General features: G+C 33.9%; 3 protein-coding genes across 5 annotated transcripts; all 3 read right to left on the bottom strand.

Annotated features, from left to right (window-relative positions):
* Positions 1 to 2,062: 2,062 nt before the first annotated feature.
* LOC114759461 (protein ABA DEFICIENT 4, chloroplastic-like) lies at positions 2,063 to 7,945 on the bottom strand. Of its 2 annotated transcripts, XM_028948638.1 has the most exons (7): positions 7,941 to 7,945; positions 4,437 to 4,501; positions 3,944 to 4,103; positions 3,614 to 3,714; positions 2,699 to 2,827; positions 2,507 to 2,595; positions 2,063 to 2,407 (listed from the first exon to the last, which is right to left on the bottom strand). In XM_028948638.1, exons 2-7 carry the CDS (start codon positions 4,485 to 4,487, stop codon positions 2,257 to 2,259), a joined length of 681 nt encoding a protein of 226 aa, XP_028804471.1. In that variant the 5' UTR covers positions 4,488 to 4,501; positions 7,941 to 7,945; the 3' UTR covers positions 2,063 to 2,256. The 2 variants fall into 2 exon arrangements, with proteins under 2 accessions (XP_028804471.1, XP_028804470.1); XM_028948637.1 differs by lacking the exon at positions 7,941 to 7,945 and having other exon boundaries at positions 4,437 to 4,546.
* LOC114759460 (caffeoylshikimate esterase) lies at positions 6,372 to 22,876 on the bottom strand. Of its 2 annotated transcripts, XM_028948635.1 has the most exons (9): positions 22,871 to 22,876; positions 12,256 to 12,421; positions 11,129 to 11,158; positions 10,819 to 10,945; positions 10,578 to 10,724; positions 9,605 to 9,735; positions 9,028 to 9,165; positions 8,603 to 8,701; positions 6,372 to 7,024 (listed from the first exon to the last, which is right to left on the bottom strand). In XM_028948635.1, the coding sequence occupies exons 2-9, from the start codon at positions 12,397 to 12,399 to the stop codon at positions 6,812 to 6,814; spliced, it is 1,029 nt and encodes a 342-aa protein (XP_028804468.1). In that variant the 5' UTR covers positions 12,400 to 12,421; positions 22,871 to 22,876; the 3' UTR covers positions 6,372 to 6,811. The 2 variants fall into 2 exon arrangements, with proteins under 2 accessions (XP_028804468.1, XP_028804469.1); XM_028948636.1 differs by lacking the exons at positions 11,129 to 11,158; positions 22,871 to 22,876 and having other exon boundaries at positions 12,256 to 12,567.
* Positions 17,690 to 21,525, bottom strand: LOC114759459 (BRCA1-associated protein). Its single transcript, XM_028948634.1, has 11 exons — positions 21,143 to 21,525; positions 20,779 to 20,887; positions 20,543 to 20,657; positions 20,344 to 20,441; positions 19,760 to 19,866; positions 19,341 to 19,596; positions 19,075 to 19,128; positions 18,670 to 18,813; positions 18,511 to 18,575; positions 18,183 to 18,237; positions 17,690 to 18,098 (listed from the first exon to the last, which is right to left on the bottom strand). Exons 1-11 carry the CDS (start codon positions 21,427 to 21,429, stop codon positions 17,940 to 17,942), a joined length of 1,449 nt encoding a protein of 482 aa, XP_028804467.1. The 5' UTR covers positions 21,430 to 21,525; the 3' UTR covers positions 17,690 to 17,939.
* Positions 22,877 to 23,220: the final 344 nt, after the last annotated feature.

Raw genomic sequence — 23,220 nt, 5'->3', positions numbered from 1 at the left:
ATTTTTGAATTGCAAATCACTGAATTTATATTGTAAATAATTTAATTCTTGTTGTAAATATCTGAATTTGAATTGTAAATCCTTGTAAATTTCATGGATGAATAAATGAATAACTCAAATTCGATAATTTACAATAAGAATCTGAATACTTGTAATAAGAAATCTGCAATTTGCAATTCAAATAAAAAAATGTTTTTGTCTTCTCACACACAAATTTTTGGTCAAAAAGTGCAATGAAGTTCCAGAATTTTTTGGGTTGACTGGTCTTAATTAATTAGTTATTGAAGGATTTATTGAAATTTTCCCTATTTTCACTTGGGCTTTTGGAAACCTAAGGCTAGGTGAAAGTTAGATTAAATAATTAGATTTATGTTTAAATTTTTTTTTTTGGCCAAGATTTATGTTTAAATTAGCTTTTGTAAATTAACAAATTTGTAAAACTAGAAATTGTTTGAATTATGTCACACACAAAAAAATTATTTGAATTATTATCGAACAAGCAAGTTTAATTGTAAAATAACTGAAAAAGATATGAATTTTATTAAATGATCCCATTTCAAATCTTTGAGATAAGGGCCAGTTGTAGATTTAATTTGGTTCTAAATATAAGATCCAATCCTTGTCTCTCATATTTATTCATTTTATCCCTAAGTAAGCCTTTTGGTAATTGCACATGTTAAGGGATTCCCATTCATAAATTGTTTAATACACATGATTAATAAATATATTTTGAGGAAGACAACACTCATTTATTACAAATAATCAACTTGATTAATTTTTTAATATCTATAAATTATTAGTAGTTATCTAGCTTTTATATTAAAAACCAAAAATAGTATATGTGTCTTTAACAAATGTTTTCTCTCAGCACAGTTGAAAAGTTATAAGCAGCAAATTTTTGCTCATGACTTACCGTGATTTTTTATGTAAAAACACAACTACCCCATCGCCAAATACAAACGATCAAATATCATACATCGCATGATTTGTTATTTTCACCGCACCATTAGTTATCAGACAGGCATCGGGCAAATAGGTTCAGTGTATTACCAAGGGTAAGAGCATCTTTTCATAATTGTGATCTTTGTCTATTACCAAGGAGATATTTAGATTAACTTTTTAAAAGTGGTTTTATAGTACGCGAAATAAACATGCGAGAACTTTTTTTAAGTGATTGTTCTTTTCACAATTATCTTTCACTCTGAGTCCCTTGAACTTGACATTAATTTGAAGATTGAAACTTTGCAGCAACAATTTCTCTTGATTCGCATTCACCCAAAAAAAAAAAAAAATCTCTTAATTGAAATCGAGTTAAATTTCCTAATAATTAATATAATTAATTTTCTTAACCTGTGTGGATTAATCATTTAGATCATATATTTACATTACGAGGGAGTAGCATTTACAAAGAACTATCCGAAATGGATCCATATGAACAGACACAAGACGCAATCCAAGTTAACTTGTTTTGGAACTTTGCTTGCATTTATCTGTACTCGAATTTAGATGCACTAAATTATTAGGGAATAGGGAACAAACTTGCATTTATCTTCACTTGAAACTCCAATGGTGTAAATAAGTACAAGATTATGGAACAGTAATGGTGTGCCAGGAAGAATCAAGCTTCAGGGGAAGTAATAATGTCTCCTCACGTGATAATGCACACCTGTTTTTGAGTAACCATTAAGCATATGCTATATATATACATTCCTCTGGTCTTATTTATAAAATATAGAGATAATATTTTTTTTGTTCTATTTATAACTATAAGTTACATTAATAAATTTTTAATATAAATGTACTATTTTACCTTTTATTTATTATTATATAGATTGTTATTTTTTCAAAAAGTATACATATTAAATAGGGATAAAGTTGAAAATTTATTAAGTTTTAAAGTAAAGTTGACGAGGTTTAAGGCTTTCTTAGTTTAATGAGATATGCTAGAATCAAAGTAGTATGGATACACACACATCTGCTCACAGTGGTACTCAGCTTAAAGCATGAGATTTTGAAAAGGGCTTCTAGTTATACATGACAATGCCAAAACTGGGGGGAAGTATTAATTGTGCCAGTAAAGCAGTTATTTTCTTTTAATTAATGACATGATCCACACAAGAAGGGGTTCGATATTTTTTTCAACTTGTAATCAAAGTGATTAAGTACTAATTGTATCATGGGGTTATGGAAGAGCTTCTGGCAACAGAAGGCAGACTTTTCTGTACTGAGAGTAACAATTTGTGAATAGGTACGCAACTATGATTCTCTGTGTGTTTCTTTGATGGCATTTTTGGTGATTTGTTTGGTGATGAAATGGGAAAGAACACCAATAGGGCAGAAGAAGAGGCAAAGAGAAACTGAATGGCGAGTCTCAATTTGATTCTGCAGTCCATCATGAAAAACCTGCCTGCATTCACTTGTAATAATGTAATAATGTAAGGATGAGCATGAAGAAAGAAAGAATCATCAGAGGGGGAAAAAGGGAAATAGCAAGAAAGGAAAGGACCTGGCTGCAAAAAGGTCTATAACCAGTAAGTGAATCCAAGCAGAGGCTAAAGTCATCTCACTGGAGAACATTTTTGTTATACTGCTCAGCTGTTGAGAAAAAACGGAACACTATTTGTTTTGAGATATAAGGACTCTGAAGAACTAGTTAAAAAGAAAAAGGAAAAACTGAAATTGATTGATGAAGACTGACCTCCGGTAAGAAGTATTTGCTTGCAAAAAGGAGTTGAATCGTTTCAGGAGTCCAAGAAAGGCACAGCAAATATGCATACACAAGGCCAAGCAACACAAACGGTATTCCACTTTCCATTGACTTTTTGGTCTGCACTTATGAATCACATGCAGCAACTAAACATCCATACCCTTAATATATATCTATATCTTCATATAATATGATAGAATTGCTTTGGCTAGCTAGACCTATAAAATGAAAATTAGCAAGATACATCAAATAGGAAAATCACTTTCTGCTCTGCAAGTTTCCTTCTGTCTCAGAGAAAGATAACGAGCATTGGAGTACCTTAGGCTTTAGGCTTGATGTGAGTCTGACCTAAAAAGGAATGTATTGAAGACTGTGTGAATAGCCAAAGGCTTTCTAGCCTAGTAAGGTTGACACTCTCCTGTTAATAGGAGGTCGGGGACTTGATCCCACTTGTAACTTCTAGCTGTGAGTACTTGCCCCTTTGATTTCAAAAAAAAAAAATTGTGTGAATCACTTTTTGGGGCTTATATTAGCTACTGGTGTATCCTGGGAAGGAGAGAGACTTATTTTGCAAGCTGGGGGTGGAGGAAGATCATCTTTCTTCATCATTTTTAGTTTCAGTTTGAGTGTGTTTTCTTGTGTTCCTATGGTTCTAACTTCATTTCTTGGGAGGAAGAGTAAGCCAGAGACAGTGTTGTTTCTTTTCTGTCTCTGTTTGGACTCTACCATAATATAAAAAAGTGAAATAAATCGCACTATCCATGAATTGTAAAAGCACGAGAGCCACACCAGTTATTTCAATGAAGCCTCCATGTGATCTTTTATCTTCCACTTATCAATAAGCTAGCTAGCTAAAGTCACTATCTTTCTCTTATAGCTTAATCTGAAATACGGTAAGAAACATACTATCTCTGATTTGGGAGCTAAGAGCATGAGTGTGTAATATGGAAGAACTGCTGTTGTTCCCATTGTAAACACATTGCTGGCAAGTTCAGAGCTTGACAACCCTGCAACATTTCAACATTAGTTATAAACTTGTACTTTCATTTTTTCTCAAACTAATTTATCTAATTTATAAACTGATATATAATCTAACTTTACACAGAGGTATTTTAGGAAGATCATGTCGTGTTTGTTATCTAACTTCCTAATCTACCTAGATTAATTAAGTAGCTCTTATATCAAGAATGAAAGATAATATATCAGAAGTAGATGATAAGTATGAAAAGAGATTACATGAAGCATAAACTCCGCTATGTTTTTGACAAAGTTTAGATGTCACAACTTTTGGCTTCAAAATGACTTTGGATCCTCCTCTGAAACTCCAGTCTCCTCCCAACTTGACCCTTCTTCTACAGAACTCAGCACCACTTCTTACAGCACCAAAATGACCAATCTACAAGAAACAGAACCTTACTTGTATGTAAAATAATTATGTATTTGTAGAAAGAGTCACATACAGAATTATCATATGACTCAAATCCTTTTTACAAGATTGATATTGTTCATAGTTTTTTTAACTCTAGTTACATCAGATACTTTATGGCATACTGGAAAAGAACACTGTTATTACAATGAATCAAATTTAAAAGCAGAGCTGATTCAAATAAACCAGAGAGATTCATCCAAAACCATTCCTAAAGAAAAAGAAAGAACCCAAATCCAAAAGACCTCAGGGAATTGAAAACAGAACATTCAAAACATAGTCTTGGCATGAGGGAAACTGTACCTTTGATGTTAATGGAGAATAGCACAAGGAAGAAGAAGAAGAAAGGGCCATAACTGAAGGAAAAACTAATAACAGACTTCACCACAAGTTCATAGTTTTAAGGTCGAAAAATGAAAGTGTTTTTGTTGTGTTTTAAAAGTTCATATATTTTGTTGTGTATAGGCACTTACATAAATGGTGGGAGTTGAGTGGACGGAAGAGAAAACAGAGCACCGAAAGCAAAGTTAACCAAGTTTAGCAAAGCAAGCTTTATGCCCCACTTGCATACCCCACCTTTTCTTTTGTCTCTTTTGAATTTCACTATATTTGATTGGAGTGAATGCTAACAATGGAAAATAACATAATCATGAAAAAAATAGCGTTTTTTTCCCATCCCAACCACAAGTTTTTATATTTTTAGACCTGATTCAATTAATATAAGTAAACATCTTTTCTAATTTAGTCATACTGTTTGGCCCCGTTTTGTTCATGAATCATTATAATGGAAGGCATGTGATAGGAATGGGAGTGTGGATTCCACCACCTATTAGCATGTTTGGCTTTCTGTAATAAAAAAAAAAAGTATGTTTGGTTTTCAATTTTCTACATTAAAAAAGTTCAGGAATGTGGGTTCCATCAAACTTTTGATGGTTTCAGGCCCAAAAATAAACTTTTGACGGAAAGGAGCAGTCTTTGGAACGGGATGGAAATTTACATTGAGACCTTAACATATTGCACTCCTTCTATTCTTAATATAAAACTTAATTAACTAATTTCAGTAGATTAAAAATATTAGTTAAATTAGTTAATGTGATATTTTTTTTAAACACTCTAATCACCTTCCTTAATTTCTTTCCTCTCTTTCTTACTTGATTATTATTCAGGAAATATCATTAGGATTAATTTTAAAAAAAATTAATAAACATGTGAAATAAATCTTACATATAGGACCAACATTAGCTCTCAAATTAAGTCTTACATTAAAAACCAGAGGGGTATTATTTAATTTATTTTGGTTTTAAAATTACAATTAAAAATATTGTTTTTAAACTTGATAAAACATTAAAAACATTTTCCCCTCAAGAGTTTGCATTACAGCGTTTTTTTTACTAAATTAAGTAACATTTTAAAAATAAATAAAAAAAACAAGTGATAAATATTTAACATATTTTTATACCATAGGTATTATAGTCCTTTGCTTGTCTCTCCTCCTCATTTTTATGTTGTTCCATCCAAGCCAGTATACAACAGCAAAATACAATATTCATGTTTTATATAACAAATATTTTATTCCATGCAAACACATTCTCATTGTTCCTTTTATTGAAAGCAGAATAGTATTATATGCTCCATCGGAAACAATAATAGGACCAAAATATTGCATCATTACATAATTAATAGTTATATCAATAGATTGATATTAGAGGATAATAATTTAAAACCCCATTTTCATCTACTTTATGGTTAATCGTATAAAATCTGAATTAATGTCTTTACAAATTCAGTGGGTAATCTGATGTTAACAACATTTGCTCTCAACACACTGAATAAACCAAGAGAAAATTATTTGGGATCTCTCCATGCATAAAATTCATTATCCATGTCAATCAAACAATATCCGGCTAACCAAAAAAAAAAAAAAGTTTATGCATATCCAACGTCCTCTTCTGATCCTATTTATAAAGCAAAGAAAGAAAGTTTTTTTTTTTATTCTATTTATAAGTCACTTTATTAAATTTTTACCATGAATGTACTATATTTTCATTCATTTATTATAGTAGAGATAGTTTTTTTTTTAAAAACGTATATATTAAAGAGGGATAAAGTTGAAAAATTTTTATATTTTAATAGAGAGTTACTACAGTTTAACATTTTTCTTAGTCTGTATGAAACATGTTAGAAGTGTCTGATAAATATGTTGGAAGTGTCTGATAAATAAGACTAGAAGAGTACATTCAAAGGAAAGGGTTAAGGAAATTTTCATAAGAACTGTCAGATAGGCTTTTATTGTTTCTCCCACCATAAGTATACAATAAAAGGCATTATTCATATGTACTATAACTCCACTTCAAATCCTATGTAACGCACAACCCATAATCTTTTTTTTTTTTTCCCACGTAAAGATACAAACGTAAGACCACTATCCCATCAAATACGATCTAATAACCGTCATAAAACAAGCTGTAATAATTGGCATTATACTTCATCTCACACCATGCCAACCTCTTGTTCTTTAATTTTCCTCTCTCTTTTCCCTCTCTTTTTGATCACATCCGAGTTTTTCATATATACAGATTTCCAAGGACCTGAGAAAATTATAATGCTCCCATTCCAAATGGGTAATTATTTACCATTGCATCAAGAGATACAAAGAGAAATGGATGAAGATGAAGATTTTATGAGCAGTGCTGGTCAAGCCAAGAAACGATGTCATTGAAAACTTGAATTATGATATCATCAGGCTCACCCTCAAGAAGAGAATGGTAAGCATCCTTGTAAAGTTTGAGTGTCTTGTCTGAACTGCTCGCTTTCTCATACAACGCTTTGCTCACAGAAGGATCGGTCACAATATCAGCTTCCCCATGAAGAATTAACAATGGCAAAGAAACCTGCAAAGCAATTACACCTTTGATATGTGAATATCAATAAATTTACAACACTATATTAGCAAGGCTGTGCTTCAATCTCAGTTTTCAAACAACATTCATTACTAGAACTTACTGGAATATGGATTAAAAGCCCTAAGCAAGTTAACATTTTTACAGGTGCCAATCTGGTGGCAAGGTATGGAAATTACAGTAAGTACAATGATCTATTGTACATCACAGAAGCAAGTTATAGTTGAGTGTGGCGAAGGGTTCAACTAAATTGCAGCATTCTAAGAAGCATGCAGATATGTTCACCGCATTGTTTCATAAGATTTGGTCAATTTAAGCACACGATAATTTAAACGAGGTTGCGGCTTCTTCAATCTAATACCCAATAAGGACCAGCATTACGTGGGATGAAAATGCACATGTAAAGGATCGCCTAAAATCTCGCAGTTAATTTTAACTAGAGTTTAACGTTTTCATTTTAGTCCAAAGTTCAAAAGAGTGTTTTGTTATATACTCCTCTGGTCCTTAATTTAACACATAATTAACTAATTTGAGTAGATTAAAGATGTTAATTAAATAAGTTAACATGATATGCTTTTTCTAAAATAACCTAAGCATCTTCCTTAATTCCCTCCGTCCCTCTCCTACTTTATTATTGTTAGGGGAATTTCAATAGGGTTAGTTTGTAGAAAAAATTGATAAACATGTAAAATAGGTTTTACATATAAGACCAACATCAATTCTCCAATCTGGTCCTATATTAAGGACCGAAGAAGTATCATGTAATTAGGCCTTCACTAGGCAAAAATAATTTTTGGCACACAACAATTGTGAAAGGGAGATTCGAGTCGTATCATATACTACTTTTTCGAACTTCTTTTCTCTCTTGAAACTTCTTATCCGATCTAAATGGAGCGGGGAAATAGACCAATGAACTTGATACATAAGAGAGATCAAGAAATACCTGTTATCAAAATCTAATAGGAAAGAATCGGGTAGAATAGACAGAACAAGACAGAAAAGAGAGCGCGCATGTGACGGCAGATCCACAACAAACATGGTTTCTTTCTACAATAAGCATTTTTAACACACTAGCTATTTATTCTTTGATTAAATAAAAAACTTGGCCCCCTCTAATATCCTCAAGTCCTTAGATTTGTTCCTCTGTGCAGTTTAATCCTTTAGATTTTGTAACTCACCGCACCTTCATTCTTACATTGGTCCAAATTGTATATTCACTCTACAACAATAAACTAACTCAATATGCATGAGTAACAAGTTAGGAAGTTTGAGGGACTAATTGGTATATAGGAATATAAATCCTACCACTGAAGCTTATGCTGGTAAATTTTTCAGGGACAACACATTGTATATTTACTCCTGCTTTTCTACCAGTAACAACTTTCCTATATCAGATATTGCCGCTCCAATTCACGAAAAAGCAGCAGACCTTTGGTGTCTCATTTTCATGCCAGGCATGAAACGTCTCCCAAGATGGTTTCACAGTCAAGAAAAGTTTGTGCATATAGTGGCAGTTTACTGGGATATTAAATAACTAAAGAAGACAAGTTGCAAGTTCAGCATACATACTTCTTCCAAGTGCTGTTCTATTTCTTGAGTAGTTTTAAGCATCTCTGCTGCAGTCTGCAAGCGTGGTTTATCTTTGTAGGCAACAACATTATACGCTGTCTGCAGAAAGATATTAGGAAATTTTCAGAAGCATAAGGTATATGCTAGTTGTTTGCATAAAATTGAAGGATAGAAATGCAGTTGAAAGCCGGGGCAAAAGGATAGAAACCACCAATGAGCTTTGGCTCACTGGTATTGGAGTTATCTCCAAGGATGAAGGATCCAAATTTAGATCTAGTTGAAGCCAAATTAACAAACAAAAGAAGGATAGATTCAACAAAGTTCAGGCACCTTAAAATTAGTGCATTAAAAGATGACTTGATAAGACTAATCAAGGTCTTAAAATTTAGTTAATTTAGGAGATTGTTCAAGTTCAAAGTACAAACCAGTTCTCTCTTCTTCACATCTCTAAATGCTGCCTCAGCTAGATCCTTTTGTGGAACTAACTTACTCTTTGGAAGGATATAAGACATGCCAATCAAAATCTGAGTGAGCAACCATGGTGGAACCATATCATCTGCAATCTATAGAGAGCTTCTGGTCAAAAAGAGATTAAAGCAAAAGGGGATATTCCATTTTATCTCCTTGAACTAGAGCCTAAATAGAAAAATGGTACATGAACTTCAATCTTCAACAAAACACCTACCCGAGACTACAATGAAAATGTTAAAACTTCAGCTATAATTAACTGCAAGAGGCCACATAGCCTCCAATGCCAGCATGCTTATCCCAATCCAATGCTGGTCTTTAAATAATTTAAGTGAGGAGGCAGCCTCTAGCAGTTAACCTCAACTTATGATTAATGTTTTCATTTTAGTTTAAAGTTCATGGAGATGTTTTTCTACATTAAGTTTATGCACCAGTTATCCCATTTGGCCTTAGTTCGAAAGGATAAATGTACTTCCCCCAAACAAAAGATCCCACCAGAACTCCTTAGCTAGCTGAGTTTCTTGGAAAATTTACTTTGCACATAGGTGCAACAAGAATGGCACCGTCCCATGCCATAGGCTGTTTCAGGTGTATCTTTAGAGCAACGGCTCCACCCATAGACTGTCCAAAAAGGAAGCTTCGAAGAGAACGGAACTCTGGGTTTTCTGTCATCAAGCAAGCGAACAGTTTTCCAACAGTACAAAAACATTCGCACTCCAATCACTTTAAGTTGATTAAAGTGTAACATGAAAACATAAACAGATCATTTGCTTAACATTAGGGAAGAATGAAGACTAACTGTTTTGTGCGTAAAGATTATAATTCCAGGCCTTATCATACAAGTTCCATGTTAATACAGATAATGACAGTTCTGGGAAGAAAGCTCAAATAATTAAATTATCAGAAACAACTAGAAGATTTTAAATGGGTCATCAAAATATTTCCTTGCTTACTCTTTTACGTTCTTGCAATTACAGGAGTAACATCAATCATTCATTGTCAGAGATTATCATAAAATGTGACTGAGATCACCACGAGTTTAACCTAAAAAAGTTTCAGGTAAAGTTTCCAGAAGTTAAACAACAAACCCTTTAGCCACCATACATTTGCTGAATTACAACTCCCCTCCTTCCCCACACCCTCAACCCAAAAACAAAGACAGAAGTGAAAAGAAAATTCCCCTTGTGTGCCAACACTTTCAATGTCAAACATTTACTTTTCCCACCGAAATCACCAAAAAAAGTCTTTTTCCCATCCCTTTAATGTCATAATTCTAATTTTAAGGCGAGTCAAATCATATAAACTATTTTTAGAAGGAAAACATGAGATACACAGAAGCTATTTGACAGCACTATGCCTTAACTTTCTGTCTACTATGCTACAAAACGCCAAGTTGCACTCACATGAAGAAACATAATGCCGAGCTACACAGACAATAGTACTTGAATTTCCTGACAAAGTTAATCAAAAAGTATTGAGCTAGGGTATCAATGTTGAGTTTGATTACCTTTGACTTTCGAATAGTGCTCAATGACATCATCAACAAGCCTGTTGAAACTAGGGATATGGCAATGAAGACCTTCTGAAAGACCAAAGCCTGGATAATCCATAGCAAAAACTCCAAAACCAGATAATGCTAGCTTTCTAGCTATTCCTGTAAATATTTCATGGTAAACACAAGTTGGTAATTTACAATGTAAATGTGAAAAGATACCCGTATCTTCAAGTTTTTAATATCAGATACATGCCTTCAAAGAAAAAAGTGCAAGTGTCTCCATAGCCATGACAATAGAACACTGTTGCCTTTGGCTTAGATGCCTTAGGAAGCCAACTTTTAGTAAAGATTTCTATACCCCTTGAGTTCACCTCATATGACTGTTACCAAACACACCAGGTGATCATCACATGCATCAAGAGGGGAAAAAAATCAGCCTAGCAAAAATGGACAATGCTAGGGTTTACACTGATTAAGATTACATATATACCAATCCCCCCCTTAAGAGTGCTGTAGAAACATAACCAAATTTTCATGGAACTGCTCTAATCCAGAGTCCTTACCTCCTTCGTTTTTACTTGATCACATGGAGTCTGCAACAGCCAAACATAAAGAAATCAATTCTAACTTTCTAATAAAATAAAACATGGCCAACTTCATGAGCTGTAACCCCCTTAGATATAATGACAGTTGCAGCGAAATCTTAAAACCATGGGATATTAAAAAGGACAAAACATTGGTATAGACTTTAGGTGTTTGTTATTAGGTTCTCTAACAAATACTTGGATGCTTAAACAAATTCCAGCCTTATATTTTCATTGGAAAACTTGATAGTAGACAACTAAGCAAATTTACTTTAAGTTTAATCCTTTTGGACGTCATGGGTTTTTAAATGCATGGCCAAGGGGGGAAATGTACAAACTCCACTGCACATGATTCTGCATGTGATCATGCAGAGAGCAAAACAGAGTAACAAGGCTATAAGACTAAAGTCAACAGGAAAAGAGCAAACAAGGACCCGATCATTTCAAGAAATATGAAACGTCTCAGTAATTTCCTAAATTATTCTGAATGTTGGTAGTACAACAAATCAGGACACACAAAAGACCATACAAGTACAACTCCGTCTTTGCACGTCATTGGATGGCTTCCTACCTATAGAGCAATGCTGCATGGCCACAATTTTTTTTTTTTTTTTTTTGCTATTCTTACTTTATTACGATTGATGTAGACTACTTTACAGATATATGCACATGTATATAAGATGTGGATCCTACAAAAAGAAAATTATGGTTTGGCCTACCTATTTTCACTATAAGGATCAACCCAAGAACACAACGAAATCTTCCATAAACTATTGGGCAGTTGTATGGCATTTACTCACGCATTGACTGCAACTCTCCTTTCATCTATCAACCTATATCTACAATAAATATCAATATTGAGGTCCACAAATAGTCTTTTCAGAGTTGCAATGTCAATGTCAGGTGTTCAACTAAACATCACTGAACCAATCAGTAGTATACCCAATTAGTAAAGAAATAGAATCAATACAGTTCATCATAGAAAAAAGATATCAGTATTCATACCCCAGGAAGAAAGATGAAAAATAAAGATTCAAAATAGGAAACAAATTATTGATCAATTCTAAAATATTTGGGGAAAAAAGGAAAGAAAACCAAAATCTCACCTTAAACAATATATGATCAATTCCAAGCTGAATATCCTTGAAGGCCTCACGAGCCCTTCTTCTAGAGGGAACTTGATCCATTTTAGCATCCAGAATCTTCTGCAATTCATCGTCTACTCCCGGTAGCCTCTTCCTCGGGGCCATTACTTGCTCTCTCCTCGGCTTGCTCCTTCAATAGCCTTCAACTATACAATACCATTCCAAGACTTGGGTTTAGCTTAATTAATACACCCAGAAACAGAATCGAAAGAAAGTCACATCACACACAGCCAAGAAAGGAAAAAGAAAGAAAAAGCAAGCAACTTCACCGCGTTTGGGGAATCATAATAGAAGCAATGAGAACAAATTAATGAAAGCACGAGCAAGTGGTGGCGCCCGCGCCAGTAAAGTCTTGTGGGTCCCAAGCAAGAAAGAAACGAATTTTCTTCCCCCACAGTAGATATTTACCAGGGAAGCAGCACGTAGTGTGTAAGCAGCAGCGTGTACAGTGGGAAAGAAGATAGATGATAAAGGGGCTGGTGATGACTCAGCAGCGAACAGTCATAGTCTCACACAAGAGAAGCTGCCTGCGAGAATAAGTGAGAAGCGTGTGGCTCTGTGCTTTATCTGTTTTTTTAGTGGAAATTAAATGCCCTGATTCCCACAAGTCATGCATTGCTAGCGCAGAGTAAGGCTCACAGCGTTTTCTATTGGCTCGTCTGGCTCAAATCAATTGTATCATGCTCCGGAGTCTAGTTTCTAGAACGACAGCAACAGAGGATGATGGCATGGTTGTTTCGCGGAGTGGGGTCATTTCCCCTACAAAGGTTTTTTTAATTAATATTATTCTCTTTACTATTTAAAATTGATCAAATCTTAGTGCATGTAATTTCATATCGTGGTTTTTGTGTTTTCTATAAGACTTTTAATAAGCATAGGAATCAAAATCAAAACCTATTAAAATACAAAGACCCAGATCAAAACTTATTAAAAATATAGAGACAAAAATAAAAATTCATTAATTAGTTAATATTCAAACTAATTCCTTTTAAAACCTAATCCTTTTTAAAAAGATTGTTACAATAACCAATAAGTATTGGTCTAAATAGAAAGAACTTGAGTACTTTAAACATCATATCCCGATTCGCTTGGTGTGTATGGGGAAAAAATTATTGGGAGGGATTCCTACCATGCTGCCTAACAATACTCTAAGAGGTTAGTATCTTACCATTCGGGTAGAAGAATATTTTGGACAACCAAAAAAAAAGTTATTACAATAAATTCTTTAAAAAAAATTTCGAATGAATTTATTTGGGTTTAAAACTTTTAATTAGGAAAAATCCCAAAAACACATCACTATGAAATTTCAAAATTCCAACTCAACATTGTTTACTATACCTTAATACTCCTCCGGTCCTTATTATAAGACCCAATTTGACTTTTTATTTGGTCCTAATTATAAGACCCAATCCATTTTGTCTCTTATATTTATGCATTTTTTCCAAGATAATCCTTCTAATAATGATAGTTTTAGCCAATATACTTAATTAGCAAGGATATTTTAGGAATGACAACACTTATTTATTATAAATAACCAACTTAACTTACTTCTTTAATCTCCTCAAATAAGTCAATTGGGTCTTATAATTAGGACCGGAGGAGTAGCAATTGATAATATTTGAAAAACAAATGACAACACATTTTGTAATTATTTCTAATTTGAAATTTTAAAATTTTAAAGATATTTTTTTGAGATTTTCCTTTTTAATTATTCCTTATATAATAGTTATGATATTTAAATATATCAACTTTCAAAAAGTTTAAAATAAATTAAATTTGTTATCGTTAATATGAAAATTTTGCATATATTTTAGGCCTAAAGAAAAGCACAATATAATTTGAGCACTTCTTAAAAAGAAAGATTATAGCCTATGTTTGGTAGGAAGAAATTGGAGACAAGAGGATAGGAAGAAAAATTTTAATAAGCTTGATTTAAAAAATTAGAAAAGTAAGGTTATAAAATTTTAATAAAAAAAGATATAAGATAAAAAGTAAAAAAATTTATTAAAAGCTTTAAACCCTATTTTTTTTATTTTTCAAATCAACCTATTAAAATTTTTTCTCTCCTCCCCTCTGCTCTATTTCCTTTCGTGCCAAACTACCCTAAAACTAAGACTGCCTTGTTATTGGAGATGCATATTTGGAAGTAGCATCTTGCTCACTGCTCAATTCGGTCTCCACGATTGTTTTTCTTTGAAATTACAACCTGTATTCATAATTTCATATGGAAGATTTGAAAGCATCGCAATGCTTGAGCCCTTCCTTCCGTAAGAAATTTTGAAATGGGCATGACGCCATTATATTTAATTAATAACTAAATTTTTAAATAATTTTTTTTTATACAAATGAAAAAAAGCAACACACCTAAACAAAAAGAAGAAATTAATCTAAAAGAGGGATCTCCCAAACTATCTTTCAAGCAAAATTTCCTAAAATGCACCGCGCTGTAATATAGATTAGAAGAAGTGGATAGCTCCTCTTTAACTAAAACATCAGCGGCATGGTTTAATTTTTTCAGAAATATGCTGAAATTTCAGATCCTAAGAGAAGCACATTAATCTCCGTATGTCCATAAAAATAAGAGTGCAAGATTCTTCGGTCTTGTTTTTCAGTAGCATGTCTATTAGAGTCTTGGAATCATTTCTAAAATGACCCTCCTGAATCCATAATCCCAAGCTAACTTGAGGCTTCTGAACACAGCCCATTCTTCAGCTTCAAACACATTACATTAACCAACCTTTTGAGTGAATCCCACAATCCATTGTCCCATTTGGTTTCTAATTAATCCACCACAACCTGCTACACATCGTGAAGCTGAAACAGCACCATCTACATTTACTTTAACCCATTGATTCGGTGGAGGTTGCCAAGAGGTAACTTTTAAAATAGAATCATTTGGTTTAAGAAGAACAGGGTCATTCATGCATACAAAAGACTTCCAACAGCTCGGAACAGTAAAGACAGGATCAATAGATTTATTATAATCAACTTCAAAGCAAAACTTATTCCTCCAATTCCAAAGAAGCCAAACTGATACACCCTAAAGTAGGTTCCAGCCAGAGTCCATTTTAACAGCTAACTCAGTTGACAGATTTTGAGCTATGCAATCACGTAGAGTAGCTGAAAAAAAACACAGACAAATACCTGGGTTTGACAAGAGTGCACCGCATCCTTTTTGCATATGAACAATCACGTAAAATGTGCAAAGCATTTTCCACTCCTCTGTCGCAGTAAGAACAATTAGCAGAAGTAGAAGACCATGAATTCCAAGCATTGGTAGGTAATTTACTGTAAAAGGCAATCCATAAGAAGACCCTAATTCTTTCTGCACCTTTCCAACTCCAAATAGATTTATAGACAGAGGTGAAATTATTAGAGGGCTTATAATCAACTAAATCATGAGCACTTTTTATGGTGAAAGTACCATGAGCAATCGCTTTTCAAGTCATAACATCATTCCCAGTTGCTGCAAAAGGAGGTAGAATGGCTATAAGCCGCTATACAACTTGGGAGTTCACTGTATTTGCAAGTCTATTATAACCCCAGGTGCCATTTAGCACCCATTCAGCCACTGTGCTTCTTTCCTCCTCTATAGTAAGAGGTGTCACACACATATCTCCAATTTTTGTATCTTGGAACAACCAGTAGTCATTGAAGAAGCTCACTATCTCACCACTCCTAACTTGCCACCTTGTACCCTTTTCAATAAGGTCTTTTTGTTGACAAATGAAATGCCAAGGCTTAGATTCACCTTTCTGTACATTAAACAAATTCTCTTCCCCTCTTACCATATATTTATGGTGCGGAAAAATAAACCATATACCTTTGGTTCCCATCAAAAGGTTCCAAGCCAACTTAGCTCTGAAACCAAAGTTCATCAAATTTAGTTCTTAATTCCTAATCCTCCAAAGTTCTTAGGCACAGTGACAAAGTCCCAATTAATCGGATGAAATCCATGACTACTTTGCATCGTTCCCCAAATAAAATTGCGTTGCAATTTCCCCACTTCATGAAAAAATTTTTGAAGGCAACTTTGTCACCTGCATGGGTATAAAAGAATGGTACTGATTACTGATTTAACTGGAGTGATTCTTCCAGCAGTTGAGAGGCAATTGGCTTTCCAGGATGACGGCTTAGATCAAACTCTATCAATAATGTACTGAAAAGTCTCAGTTGAACACCTTTTTCTAGTAAGGGGAAATCCCAAGTATCTACCAATTTCATCAGTAATTTTCATACGTGTAACTTCCCTGATTTTTGCTTTCAAATGAGAAGGAACTTTGGGAGAGGAAAACATGGAAGATTTTTCTTCGCTTACTTTTTCTCCTGAGGCTTCACAAAAAAGATCTGAGCATTCCATCATACACTTAGCTTCCATCTCAAAAGGCCTCTCTAAAAGAAGAAGGTCGTCTGCAAATAAAAATGAGACACCACAGGGCCTTTCCTAAACACCCGGATCGGTTTCCATCTACCATCATTAACTGCATTAGTGATAATATGTGACATAAATTGTTTACCAAAAAAGTTCTACTTTCATCGGTGTCATTGAAAATTTGACGTTTTTAATAGGAATGTCAAATTCCTAGCACAAACTCCCTCCTATATCCAACTTTAGGATCAAGTCTGTCATCCAAAAAAGAAAGTAGAAAAGGCCCAAAAAAAAAAACTTTCAATACCAAGTATTGTATTGAAAACTGAATCGAACTAACCAGGTTTAACTAGAAATCAGTGAATCGATTACCTAGCTGGTCTGGTCGACCCCTATAAGCTGGGAAAAAATCAACCCAGAGTAACTCAAACCAAGCTGGGAGTAACCCAATTAACCCGACCAATTAGTAGGTAAACCCAGTTGCCTCTTTCTTTCTTTTGAAAAAAAAGCTATTTACATGAAATTTCTTTCTTTTCCTAAGTAGTTGATAATTATTACTTGACCATTAAGAATTGTAGGAAGGAATATTTGGTTATTATATATCTATTTTGATATTTTGCTTGAATCAATACTTATTGATTTTAGTAATATAATATTACAATTTCAATTTGTCAAAAATATTGCATAAAAGGTTAAAAATTATAAGTATATGATTATTGTATTAGTAATTCAATGTACCTAAATTGATATTTAATCATTGGATGGTATGATGAAAATTTAAATTATTTTAACTTTTTATTTCCTCTGGGTTAACTTTAACTTAACCCATTAACCCTTGACTAGTTCAGTTTTCAGTACCTTGATACCAAGTATAAAACATAAGCTTCAAGTTACCTCTTGCTAATATCGTTGCTATCCTCCTTCGTTACTTTTGTGATTTTTTGTTTTTGGTATAAATCAATATTTGCAAATCACTTTGGATTTGAAACAAATCTCTATCGGACTAGAATTGCTAAGGTCAAAATACTCCCAACAAGTACGCTTCCTGAGAACTTTTGTGATAGTTTATTCGAATGGCTTAATTTGTCCGTTTCATTGGAGTGCTATTATCAACATCACAATGGTATTACAAAAGTTATACCTAATTACAGTGCAAGCCGAGCAAGAAAGCAGTATTCACAGATACCATATTTACAATGCCGCGATGGAGAGATGAAAGGTGAGGCAAAGCCGGTGCCATTAGCAGGACTCTCCTTGGACCTAGTTTGATTACCAACTAATTCCGTCTTCGACCAGACTTTCTGTTCTTTTTCGTCTTGCCTGAAGAAGACTGCTGATATGCCACTGGTAAGAGCGTTCCCTCCTTAACCCCATTTGAATCCTCCATCTTATCAATTGTTTTTTGAGCTTCTATGTAGACGTTGAGATCCCTAATCTGTTTGTATCATTTCTAGACCATCATTGAACAATTTTGAAAGTTTCTCTACTGACAAAGATTAAAGGTGGTTCACGGCATTACCTGTTCTTCCAGATCACGGATTTTCTCATCCCTCAACTTCATTGCCATGGCTTCCCTGAAGAGCAGATTCAGATAGTTTAATTCATTGAAAATATTGCAGCTGCTAGGCACAGTATCAAGAAGAAAAACAACTGCAATCATGCAACGTTTGTATAGCACTTAACCCTGCATAGGTAAAAAAGACTACATTTTCTTGCAACCCTATCACAAAACCTTGAGAAGGGTTGAGAAATGAAATTTGACAAGCCATGTCGCCTCTGTTGAAAACTTAAACTAAGCACCTAATTCTCCTCTAAAAATCTTAGGAGCAGAACAAGAATGCATATACCTCTCCGCAACTTCTTTAACCTTGTTTCGCCACATCTCTTGACTTTTAATGAGATTCCTATTGACCTGAAAGACAACGGAATGACTCCGTCATGATGACATAATTCCGGCATTTAAGAAAAAAGTATTACCGAGTGCAAGAGAAAACGGATGTATTTACATCAGCAACCGCATTTTTCTCTTCTGAACACTTTTCCAGGTCATATTGCATGTCCTGCATTCTAGAAGCCACAGCTTTGTCCACTGCTTCAGATATTGAACTTTCCACTTTGCTCTTAGCCTCAACTAGCAAGGATTCATAATACTAGAAACAAAAGAAGAATCAGAGGCCTAGGTTAGATTCTGATTAGACTGCAAATCCTCATGTGTAAAAGCAACCTTCCATTTTTATTTTTATTTTTTTTTGGGCCACCTAAAAGCAAACCTTTTCTATGTCCCTAATTCCAACCATACTGAAGTTTAAGATCCAAATAGTCTGAAATTGTGAACCTCAGAAGCAAGCATTCCCATTTGACCATCTATACAATTATTCCATTCTCACAGAGACAGCAGAGAGTTAACTCACTTGTCTTTGAGTCTTCAACTGAGTTGCTAGCAGATGGTTATATTCATCCACAATCTGCACTCAAGTTTTTCAGCTAATCAGTGACCCTAAATGGGAGTCAGAAACAAAGTGATAAATTTAGTGTGAAATGCTAACTGCAATGGTAAAAGCAAGACAGATAAAAACTGTTGAATAATCAACAAGCAAATGAGTTGGCCACGGGAAATGATGTTGAGCATCACTTCAATACGCAGAATAAGATAACAAGCAACGGAGGAGAAACATACTGCTTCAACTTTGCTGCTAAATAGGGCTCCATCAATTCCTAAATCTTCATTGTATTCACATATACCACAATCTCCTTCCTGTGAACTACAATGAGAATTCATCTCCCCCAACTTGCCATCAAATTTAGACTGGTTCTGGTTCAATCGATGAACGTAATTGTCACCTACGTAATCCCAAATTTGTTGCGTTCTTAAATCAAGAGAATAGCAATGCTGCGTGTCTTTCCAATGACGTATAGCATGTCTTTCTTTATATCTAAGGAAAAAAGAATGATGGGGTAAAATCCTCCTAAAAGAGGCAGTAAGAAAAATACACATTATGTAACAAAAGGGAATGGATGGAGCTTTTGTATCATTAAAAGATAGAGACCTTATAGACAAGTTATAAGAGCAGATTGAAGAAAATAATAATATATTACCTTCCACATCCAACAAATCCACATATGATGCAAACCCAAAGATTTTCTCCCGTTCCACAGACAAAACAGTTTGGTTTCTCATCTTGCTGTTGACAAAATCGGCAGACCTAAAATATAAACATTATAAGTTATTTACAACAGCATTATCCATCGATATAATCATCCCCACAAATATCAAAACCCAAGTACTACCATGTATAGTGTATGTCTACTTTCCAGAGCATATAACTAGCATTTATTCTACTTCACACCAACATAATCCCCCAAAATGAAGCAAGTTAGTAAAATTTAAATTAAATACAAGTTTAACTGTCCAAGAATTCGTGTAAGAACAATAGTCAATGAAAAGCAACTTTTTATCAAGCATTTTATTGCTGCTTTCACCTCTCCACATTGAGTAAGAAGAATGTGAATTTTTGTGTTATCAGCTACCAATATCACCTCCCAGATACCCATGGCTAAGCACAAAGGTTAGACACTCGTATAAAATAATTTGTTAGGACGAGGAAATTAACTCAACCATAAAAAATTTAGTGCGGAATAGAATGTGCAAGCAGAGTTGAAGGAGTGAAGGATCTGGTCACCTGGCAGGACAAATAAGTCCATTTAGAAACACAAGGGCATTGAAATGAGTGATCACACAACGTGCTGAGTATTCCACTTGTTTCAGGGTCTAGTCTCTCTGGCATTCAAACAATTCAATCAATACAGATACCATAAATATCTTTTCACGTGATTACCATCATTCTAGGCAGAGTTACAATCCAGGAAAATGGAACGCACCAAGGCAAACTGGGCAAGTTGGTATTTCAGTACAGCCTCCAGGAGGAGTTCGAGCAACTTCTGCAGATTCTGTATACTCCACAGAATGCAAAAACAGAACGTGACATAGCTCAGCCTGAATTTTGGCAAGCGATTGGAGTAAAGGAAAACAGAAAATTAGGCAAGACAGTGATTTGAGAAGCTGCTGAGAAAATGCATATTAGGAACTAAATTTATGCGAACTTTGAATTCATTACCTCGCCAGGAGAAAACCTCTTCCCATTAAAATTACTATAAAATCCATCAGCTGTACGCTGATCAACAAGTCTAATCAACACACTATACCGATCTTCCATCCCATCGTTCCTGTTTTTAATTAAAAGGCGAGGAAATCAGATGGCTTCAAATGGCAAGATTTTATATCAAAATGAAACTCAAAAGCATGAATAAGATTGATATGCACACACATATCATGTCCTATTGATCTCAGCAAACACAAACATTCGGTTGTATCTCCCACTTGAACTTCATTAACACCATTATAGTTTTTGGCCACTGATGTCCTATTGAACTGAACGCGTAATTTTTTATTTAAAAAAACCAAAAGGATAAAAAAGGTACCTGATGAAGAGAAGCTCGGACACATGGTCGATGTGGGATTCACAAAACCGAATCAAGTCTTCGTAGGACAGGTAGTTGGGTACGGCAACTATAAAAACGAGAGAGGAGCGAGAAGTAGGATTCGGAAGCGACGAGTGCGATATGCTTCTGAACAAATGCAGTACGCCTCTGCGTTCGCTGAATTTAGGACAAGGGCTTGAATCTCTGTTGGATTGGACAGTTGAGAAGGTGATTTGGGAGGAGAGAGGGTGGTCGGAATCCACTGAGTGAACTTGGAGGAAGAACATCGTGGCTGAGTCGAATCACCGCTCGCAAAGCCGGCGATGAGGAGGAGGAACACGGAGGGGAACCGGGGAAATGAGCACCGAGGCCGAGATGTTGGGCCGGCATACATTTACTTTCTCTTTCTTTCTTTTTTCCTGCCAGATACAGTAGGTACATGTAAAAAAAATTAAGTTACTTGTTTATAATAAATAAGTGTTATGTTTTTTAAAATATCTTTACAAATTAAATGTATTGGTTAGAGTTATCATTATTAAAAAAATTATTTTTGAAAAAAAGTACAAAAATATAAAAAACAAAGTGAATTGAGATTTTATATTTAAAACTAAAATAAAAGTCAAACGATGTCTTATATTAAGGACAGAAAGTAGTCTTAAATATAAAACTTCAATCTACTCTGTCTTTCATATTTATTTATTTATTTTAAAGTAGTTCTTATAGTAGTTGCACATATTAAATGTTTCATCAAATAATAATTCTAGCTAGTGTACATGATTAGTAAGGGTACTATAAGAAAGACAACACATATTTATAACAAATAACTAACTTAACTAATTTTCTTAATCTCTCCAAATTAATTAATTAGGTTTTATATTAAGAACCAGAAGTAACTTTTTTTTTAACCAACCTCAACTCCACTTGTCATAAATTTATAATTTTTTAAAAAGATTTTTATCAATTATAAAAAATTTTAAATTAACGGCACATATTTAATATAAATAACTAATTTAACTAATTTTTTAAATATTTTTAAACTATTTAATTCTTATACTACAAATTTGAAGTAATAATAATATTCTCACATATTATTATTGCATCAAAAAATGTTACATCTTATCACAAAAATCACATGTTTTATTTTATAAATTTTATATAATGCATGAGAGAATATATGTAAATTAAATTAAACTAGTAATATTTAACTTGGAAACTAATTACTACTTGAAAGCAAAAGGATCAAAAGTAACCCAAAAAAAAAAAATACAGTCATCTATGTATAATATCAATATCAATATTACTATAATATCAATATATTAATATGAAGGAATTGATGGACATTCCCCAATAGAGATGAAGGAATTGGAAACAAATTACCTAGCTCTATATTTCAATTTGAGGTAGGGATTAGAAATTTTAGGGTTCAAAGCCAAATTATTAATTTTAAGTAAGGTTGATATGAATTTAAATTAATAAAATCCATTTCAAACTTGATGAAATATTAACGTCTTTGGGTATTTTAGAGGTAAGAGAACTTTTGAGGAAGAACGTCTTCTGGAAAATTGGTTGGAAGGGCAATATTAATGTCTTTGGGCAAAAATGGTTGGCATAGGATCCGAGCTATCAACTTTCTGCAAGTCCAACTACTAACATTGGAAAGTCTTTAAAGGTGGGTGATTCAATCTCAAGTGATGCTTGGGATTTAAGCCAGATTGAGTATAAGCTTACTGAAGCAGCAAAGAACAAGATCAAGAAGATGAGGATTCCTACACTTAATGAGAATGATGCGCCTATCTGGCTGTTATGCAAGAATGGTGTCTATACCATTAAGTCAGGTTACCATTTTGAAATACAAGAAGAAGAACAAGAAGCTTTGGTGCGGCCTAATAGCTCCTATATTGTACCTGCTAAGCTTTGGAATTGTGTTTGGAGTTTGAATGTTCCACCAAAGATCAAACACTTCATTTGGAGGTTATTGAATGGGGTAGTTGCAACTAAGGAGGCATTATGCATAAGGAAATGTGCTACTAATATGAGTTGTCCCATCTCTCAAGCTAAAATTGAAAATATTTTGCATC

Source organism: Neltuma alba, unplaced genomic scaffold (assembly GCF_004799145.2).
Source record: "Neltuma alba isolate B1F8T4 unplaced genomic scaffold, ASM479914v2 tig00010853_pilon, whole genome shotgun sequence".
Classification (NCBI taxonomy): domain Eukaryota; kingdom Viridiplantae; phylum Streptophyta; class Magnoliopsida; order Fabales; family Fabaceae; genus Neltuma; species Neltuma alba.
This window is presented reverse-complemented; position numbering and strand designations above follow the sequence as displayed.